This window comes from Lissotriton vulgaris, chromosome 12 (genome assembly GCF_964263255.1).
Source record: "Lissotriton vulgaris chromosome 12, aLisVul1.2, whole genome shotgun sequence".
NCBI lineage: Eukaryota > Metazoa > Chordata > Amphibia > Caudata > Salamandridae > Lissotriton > Lissotriton vulgaris.
Window position 1 is genome coordinate 709,258,858 of NC_141700.1, and position 9,136 is coordinate 709,267,993.

At 41.2% G+C, this 9,136-nt stretch overlaps 1 protein-coding gene across 1 annotated transcript in view; it reads left to right on the plus strand.

Annotated features, from left to right (window-relative positions):
• Positions 1–8,365, plus strand: part of LOC147678065 (vomeronasal type-2 receptor 26-like) — an 89,445-nt gene extending 81,080 nt beyond the window's left edge. The window contains exon 4 of the mRNA XM_086945615.1: positions 7,446–8,365. Within this exon, the coding sequence (XP_086801741.1) occupies positions 7,446–8,365 (920 nt within the window). The remainder of the gene's footprint in view (positions 1–7,445) is intronic.
• The last annotated feature ends 771 nt before the right edge of the window (positions 8,366–9,136 follow it).

Below are 9,136 nucleotides of genomic sequence, written 5' to 3' on the forward strand. Positions count from 1 at the left end.
GAAGAATTCCGAAAATGTATGAATTATTTTGAAATAATACATAGAAAGGTAACTCCAATGTGGCCTAGAGCGAATGGAATAGTAGAAACACTGATGAAATAAAAAAGCAGTACAAAGAGCGAAACTTTCACAGATTTCAATAAATCAAGCGTTATGTCAAGTTTTAAGAGATATACTCCACATGTATCAACTGGAAAGTGCCCTTCAGATTTAATGTTTGGGCAATCAAGGTGAACTTGTTAACCAAATTTACCCTCAATCCCTCCAAAAGTGCACAACGAAGTGCTAGAAAAGGACAAAGAAGCAAAAGAAAAAATTAAATATTACGCAGAAAAAGGAAAAAGTATCAAAGTCAAGTAAAAAAATCACAGACCAGATTTCACCCTACACCTTTGGAAATTACAAGAATACAAGGTACAGCAATGACTGCAGGAAATGATAATAGAACAATAACAAGAAACAAGTATGTTTTTTAGAAAAGTTACACCAAATATTAAACAAGGAATTATACACTCAAATGATCGACAAGATGAATGGATACGGAGAAAATCAGAAAGAATGTCAAGAAGACCGGAAAGAATAATTGAACAATGTTGATCTATTTACTTTTTCTACATCATTTATTTTTGTTTTATTTGTTTTAGAGGGGAGGGGGGAGAATGTAATAATGTGTATATGATGCCATTAGTTCTAAAAGAATGTTAAGGATTAAGGAATGCACAGAGGGGGTTCAATTGATGTACTAGGATGAACATGGAAGCTGATGTACAGGTTCCATTAAAGGATACTACTAAATTATATTCACTGTGTCTGGATGACTTCTTTACAAATAGGATGTCGGAGGGCTTTTAATGTACTATTAATAATTTCTTTTAACAATGGTCTTAATCATGTTTTTTAGCCCAAATATAATGTATAATGTCAAACATGTTTTATGGGCTTTACATGCTATGAAAATGTAGCAAAATAAAGAATTATTGATTGACTGACAACACATTTATTTATTTATTTACAAGATAGGGCCATAGGGCCAGATGTGAGTGGTCAAATACCAAGCGGTAACGCAGAAATTCTCAACCGGTATTTGGCTGAGAGCAATGTAGGTGAGCTTAAACCTACTTGCAAAATAAGGAATCGCAAAATTGCGATTCCTTATTTTACTCTTGCATTTAAGGAATCAGAAATTGCGATTCCCTAAATGCAAAGTAAGTAGCACAAAAAAAGTGTACCTCAGCCTTAAGGAATCGCTAATTACCACCAACTTCAAGTTGGTGGTAATTAGCGATTTCCTTTGTTTGCTTTTTTAAAAGTGCATGTGGCCTTTAGGGCATATATGTGCGCCACATGTGCACACATGCACATTTCAGGGGCACAATAGGGTGTCCTTTTGACACCCTAGCACCCGCTATTTGCGATTCTTTAATACCGAATCGCAAATAGTGAATATCTTCCCATTAATTCCTATGGGCCTCCTAGCCCATTGGAATGAATGGGTAGGTATTCCTCATTAACGAATCTCAATTAGTGATTCGTTATTAAGGAATGTTAAGGAATCGCTAATATTTTAGCGATTCCTACCTACATTCAATTTTGCGAGCCCTTATTAGCGAATCAGTAAAATTCACTATTAAGGACTCGCAAATTTGAATGTACCTACATCTGGCCCTAAATTTCTTAATTTCCATCACAGGAGAGTTGCAAGGGCTACCAAGAACTTCCTAATTAATTCCTTCTTCACTTATTTTTTCAATAACATGCTTCATTTCTTCTCTCACAGATCTTCTTCTGATAGCAGTGTTTAAATCCAGACATGCATCATCTTTATTCAGAACTGGGAACAGCTTAATTCTTGAATTTTTGTACTTAATTTTATAGGTAGAATCTTCATCCTTGGTTTCAATTGCAGCACCATCCGGTGTTCAATATTTCATACAATTCATCTTACAAAGCAAGTCTCTGCCCAACAAGTTTACAAATTGATTCATACATAATGAACTATTTTTTTTCCATTGATAATATTTACCATGAACATCTACTTTGACCTGATCAGTAACCTGTTTATTACTGATTCCTACAACTTGGATTTCTCTTCCCACGAGGGATGGGTCTGGAACAGCTTCCACAGAACAAACTGTGGAATAGGTAGCCCTGTAGTCATCATCATAGAAACAGAATGTCCATTGACTTCATCAATGTATTTGCTACTTTGGTCTACCTCCAGCAATGCTCCAAGTAATCAATCCCCCCCCTCCACCCTCAGGCACCATTATTGGTAATTATTTTCAGGAGAAAACTGAGGAAAATAGTTACTCAGGATCAATGGATTCTGTTGGTACCCTGGATTATATGTCATTTTATTTGTATTATTTGGCTGCAACACTGGGGCTATTGGCATAATTATATAAACGTGTTTCGGGTCATGCATGGTCTGCACAGGAGTAGGTGAAACTTGGACCATTGACTGTACATTTCTCTGTATGTGAGCAAAGGAAGAAAATCAAATGGAATATGATCTGGATTTTGTCGACAATCCCTCTTCCAGGCCTGATTTTATCACAGAAATGACAAGCAATGCTTTTCTTCAGATGATGATGACAGTAATATATAGTGCGCACAGCTACTTAAAGGAGTGTCCTGGTGCGAGAAGCATAGGTCAGAAAGAACAGCTGAATTAGTCCGCCACAAAAAGCCAGGTTTTAAGCTTTTTCTTAAACATTGCAGCATTGCTCACTGCAAGCATCTCAAGGGGAAGCCGTTTCAATGCACCTGAGCCCGGTTACTTGAGGGACCACCCGTCCTTACTCACTGAATTTTAGGGATTGCTGACAGAAGTTTGTTGCCATATCTCAGCTTTCTGGGAGGATTGTAGAACCCAAATCTGGCTCTGAGGCAAGAAGCCCCAGATTTATATAAGGTATCATGCACTAGGGCGAGAGCGTTAAATGTAACTCTCCTCCTAATGGGCAGCCAGTGAAGGGTCTGCAAGTAGGGTGCAGTCTGTGTTCTCACCAGTACATTTAACAAAAGGCTGGCGGCTGCATATTGGACCACTTGGAGTTTGTCCAATTGCTATTCTGGGAACCCAAAGTTCAAGGCGTTGCTATAGTTGATTCTTGAAATAATCAGTGTCTGAATGAAAAGTTTGTTAGCGACAGCAGAGGAACAAATGTATTTAGGGGCCGCATGATGCCGAAACAGGTTTCTACCAACTCTTTGACTTGCAGCTCAAAGGACTGGGCCATTCTGAAGTCCTGGGGAGTGGCATCATCAGGTCAGAAAGTCCATTAGAAGTATGAAGTGATATTACCAAAGAAGAGCATTCATGTTTTCTTTTTCTTGCATTTGAGTTGGGAGGATGCTAGCCAGTGGAAGACAACTGTAAAACATGTTTTAATCTGTATGCCCATCAGTTCCTCTCCCTTGCCCCACAAGAACAGCAGTTGTGTATCATCCACATAGGAGATCACTTTGGCTTCCAGGTCTTGTGCTTGTTTGACCAGAAGAATGATAATGAGAGTATTGCTTTAGGGCTCCCACAGACAATTTGTAAGGAGTGACATGGGGGAATCCAAACATGTTGGCTCCTGTTTGACAGAAAAGATGCAAGCCAGTCCATGGCCAGTTCTGTTACCCCAATAGTCTGAAGCCTGTACAACAGCATAGCATGGGGAATGGTGTCAAATGCTGGTGATATATCTAACATGATTAATACAGCATTTCCCCCAATATCAACAACGCCTTTGATATGTTCTAACACCTCAACCAATACTCTCTCAGTACTAATATGGGGTCTGGATCCTGACTGGTTCAAGTGTAGCAGATTGTTGACTTCTGGATGGTTGGAGATCTGTTTTGTTCAAATGTTTTCCAGTATTTTAGATAGAGCAGGCAGCAAGGAAAGCTGCCTATGGTTAGCTGGGACAGTAGGATCCGCCAATGGCTTTTTCACAAGTGGTGGAATATTTGCCTGCTTCCAAGAGCTGGGATCAGTGGCAGTCTCTAATGAAGCACTAAGTATTGAATTAGCAGCAGGGTTGATAATAGCAGCTCCTGCCATTAATTAATTTAGGGGCACAGATCTTTTAGAGAGCCATATTTGAGGGCTTTCCAAGCCCTCAGAAAGCAGTCAAGTGTTAGCCTCCTATGTGGATAGTGTTGCCTTAGAAGGCATAGACAAACTGTCCTGCAATTTTTTCAATATATCTTCATTCACCCTTTTGTATGATGACAGACTGGCTTTGATGTTTAATAATATCTTTTTCACACCACTCTACCATAGCCTGGTTCGTGCTGCTAGTGACATCAAATTCTCGATGTCTGAGAGCATTTGTCTGGGCTTTTTACCTGCCTTTTCTGTCAGCATCTCAACAATAGCATTTATTCCAAAATTATTCACCATCCCTCTTCCATGACCTTGCACTTGCGTCACTCCACTTCCCATTCTCACACTTTGCATTGAGGACTATACATCCATTCCAGAATTGTATTGAACATAACCCAAGTCAGAACCCATCAACTGATTCCTACCATTTCTCTCATACTGCTTAGTCTGGGCATCCATCAGCTTCTGTATTTGCATTGCCCACTATGCATCCAACTAATTACTGCTGTATTTGGCAAATTTCAGAATTTCATCTATACTTTTTGTTAAGCAGCTCACAGACGTTAAATATGAGAACTATGCCCAGGACGCAAACCCATGATAAAAGCAGAAACAAATCCAACAGCTCCATCTTTCTCAGGATCTTCGACTCTGCTATGCTACTTAAAGATCTGCATAAGTGTCTCATAGTAGGCAGGTACTGGTTCTTTCTGCTCTTGGTAGGATCTTGATATGTTTGCACAGTTAATGTCTCTCTGACACCTTCTTTTTCAAAAGCTCTATCTCCTGCTTGTATGTGTCAGCCACCACATTAGAAGGCGTACTCTTATGCCCAACCCTAGCAGGTTTCTCACTTGGCCAAGCAACAGCAACCTTACACTTGGACTAAAAATCACTAAAAGCTACAATCTCAAACAGTTTCCTGCTCTCGCTTCCATGAGCAAAGAGCATTGTCTTGGGGTGGGTATCCTGGGACACTGCTGAAGCTAGCCCTAGGGGGTTGCAGTCCCCAAGGCCACGGAGGGCTCCAGGAGGGGGGCCGCGCAGCCCCTCTCTCAACATGTATGTAGCCCCTGGGAGGTGGTGGTCCCTTGGGGTCCGCAATGGACCCCCATATTTGAATAATGAGTGCCCCGAGGAGGTGGTGACCCCTGAGGCAGTGTGTGAGGACACAAGCCCCCCACTTTCTAATAATATTTGAAGCTCTGGGGAGGTGGCGGTTCCCGGGGCTTGGGGGGGTCTGCGAGGCCCCTCAACCAAAATACATAAAAGCCCCAGGGAGGTGGTGGTCCCCAAGACTTGGGGGGTCATGAAGCCCCCAAACCAAAATAAATAAAAGCCCCAGCGAGGCGGTGGTCCCCGGGGCTACGGGGGCCCCCATGGATTCCTGCGTAACAGTTGCACATTACCACCAGGACCAGGCCCACCCAGGGGATTAAAAGAAAAGCAGCACGGTAGACCGCGTTTTATTTTTTTATCTCTGCAGGATTCAGGAATCCCGCTGAAAATATTTTTACAAAAATGCTTTTTTGGGCCCTGGAATTTCTTATGGGACCCCCTGACCAGGCATAGGAGGACAGGGTGTTCCTACCCTGCCCCCTTTTCTTTTTGTTTATCCTTTGTTTATCTTTTTTCTAGTGACTCGGTTCTACCGAGTCACAAGATGGCTGCCAACACTTCCTGGTTTGAAGTGTTGGCAACCAATCAGAGTCAAGCTAGTGGTCAGGAGGGTTCAGCCAATCAGATCTCATAATTCTCAAATATCAATATCTGTAAATGTCTAAGTTTTTAAAAAACTACTGAACGGATTTACACCATTTAAAAAAGCGTGCTTTTTGGACCAAAAGCTACCTTTTGCCAAATTTGGCGTCTTTCCGTTCAGCAGTTCGGGCTGTATCCGTGTCTAAAGTTTCCTATAGAGATTAACATGTTTTGGGACCCCCTTTTTTCTTGGCCCCCACTTGACGAATCACCCCGAAACTTTCAAGACACAAGCTAACCTGAGTGGGCCATTTCTTTTGAAAATTTTGTGAAGATTCGTCAAACAGCCCAAAGAAATTAGCAAAAGAAAAAATGCTTTTTGAATAGAAACAAGGTTCTAACTATAACTACCTACTGGCGACCGTTATGCGTGGTCAGAAATAACATCTCCATTCAGTGATCGCAAGCATGCTTGAGCCTGTTTCGTATTGTAAGAACAGTTGTTTGTAGGAATATATGGGAAAGTGAGTGTGAAAATGCATTCTGCACACAGTAAATGATGCATAAAAGTATGAACACATAAAAATCTTCAACACCACCAGTTCCTCATTTGTAAAAGAAAAAGTGTGGAGCCCAAACTCTTGCTCAGAAGCCCATGACTGGTAGTTTCAAAGGTTTGTTACCCGAATGCTAGGGCTCTGTAGTCCTAATTCCACCTCATTTCTTTTTAATCCATCACCTGCCATTCCCTGCACATTTATTTCACACTTGTTGGTCCTTTTCATCTCTGCTTTCTCTCTGTCACTGTTTTAACATATTCTTACTTATCATTATTTCTCCCTGTTGTGCTTTTCTCTCTCTTGCCTTGTATCAAAATCTTTTGAGGAAAAATAACTGCTGGTCCCCAAAAATAAGTGCTGGTGGGTCCACGTACATCCAGCTGCTCGATATAAATACTGGTGGCCATCCATGCAATATTGTTAGCAGTGACCACCTCAGTGCATCAGGAAGGCTTGCCAGTAGTAATATTTAAAGGGTTTTATCAATCTGAAATGCCTCTACATGGGTAACACATATCAGCCACAGCTACAAGGCCCCTGGTACAAAGGTAATAATACGAGTAATAAGTCTTCAATGCCACATGACTTGTCGTTCAAATATTGGCTTTGATTATCTGTTGGAAATTCAACCATTTTCTTCAACAATAATTTCTAATACACTCTTTTTAATTATGGTATGCATATATTAATTAAAAAACTCCACAGCTTCTAACTTAGTGGGCTGATCTACATACAGAAGAGCTATTTATAGGTAACTGAGGAGCTACCTGTATCTCACAAGCTACTCATTGTTGAAGCCTGCTGTAGTACACAAATGCCATTTATGTAAAAGATGTTAACTGTTTTCTATTTATGTAAAAAATGTTGACCTCTCGTCCGTATGTTTTGCCATGCAGCTCGAACTATGGCATGGATCGAAAGTCTTCCACATGCCTCTTCACTCAGATAATCAGATGTTGGCAACAGTTTAACTGTACCATAATGGAAGGATGACTGTAAAATGTTTCCACTCCAACCCGCAACCAAAAAACTCAAGCTGGTGTGTCTGATCCTGTTTCATGAATTTCTGTCTCTTGTTCTAGATTCACCTGACTGCATAAAGTGCCCAGATGACCAGTGGTCCAGCGAGAAAAGGGATCGCTGCGTCCTGAAATATGTGGAGTTCCTCTCCTTCCAAGAGCTCTTGGGTTTCATCTTGCTTTCTGTGGCCACATCCAGTACCATTGTAGTCATCACAATATTTGCCATCTTTTTCAATAACAGAGAAACCCCAATAGTCAAGGCAAATAATCGGGGCCTGAGCTACCTTCTTCTAATTAGCTTGTCACTCTGCCTTCTAAGCACATTTCTCTTCCTAGGACGTCCTACTGACATCACCTGCATGCTTCGCCAGGTCACATTCAGCATCCTCTTTGTCATGTGCATTTCATGCTTGCTGGCCAAAACTGTCCTGGTGCTGATGGCGTTCCAAGCCACCCATCCAAACACGCCCTTGAGAAGTGGACTTGGCGCAAAGATACCAACAATGATAGTCTTTGTTTGCACACTTATTCAAACACTGATCTGCACAGTCTGGTTGTCCTCATCCCATCCCTATGCTGAACAGAATATGAAGTCCCAGACAGGGAAGGTTCTGATTGAATGTAATGAAGGCTCTCCCACAGCCTTCTGGTGTGTCCTGGGGTACATGGCGCTTCTGGCCCTCACCAGTTTTCTGGTTGCATTTAAAGCGAGAAAGTTGCCTGACAGCTTCAATGAGGCTCAGCTCATCACATTCAGCATGGTGACCTTCTTAACCGTCTGGACACTGTTCCTTCCATCCTATCAGAACACCAAAGGGAAGTACATGGTTGCTGTGGAGGTCTTCGCTATCATCTCATCCTCAATGGGAATTGTAGTTTGCATATTTCTTCCCAAGTGTTACATCATTGTCATCCGGCCTGACCTGAACAGCAGAAATTATTTGAAGGGGAAGCTTCAGTCACTGACATCAGCCAATTGAACCCATACTAGAAATGTGCAACCCCCATTGACAGATTGCAGGTCACATTCTGATAATTGCTTTACCACAACTAGTAATAATGAAATAATAGTGAATTCAGAATTAAATGGAGAACACAATGCAGAAATGTAATTCCTACCACTTTTTCCAAATTTAAAGGTGGAAAATAGACCCAGTCTTTATGCAATAAAAGCTGGTGCTATTTTTCACCTTTAAATGGGGAAAACAGGATCTCGTCTACAATAATATCACTTTTATCCAGTGAAGAAAAGCTAAAATATGGGTCCACCATGTAGAATGCAGTTAGGGGCCCTGAGAGTAACATATACTGCATGGGTATTCATGGGCCCTGGGCTGAGGGAGTTCCTATTTAAAGAGGGAGACTACTTCCCCTTAGGAGGTGCAGGGCCTGTGTTATGCCCGAGTGTTTATCTAAGCACAAATTGAATGTGGGGAAATCACTGCCTGCACATTTAGCACATTCCCACCCATAAACAAACTCTCAGGAAGGGACTCAGTGTGCAGGAGCCCGTCCTTTTGTGGACCTTGGATTTGAACTTTCTATGTAACACTCATGGATCTGAAATACTAGAAATAAACTAAAATAATCAATTCTATCCAAACACTGATCTATAATTAGATAATAGATGAATCACTCCCCTCTTAAACCTTTTTTTGTATTACAAATGTTATTTTGAAATGTGTGTTAGGTTTATCCAACTTCATATAGCTTCAGATCACATCTTCTTTTCTAAATATTCCAGACTGATT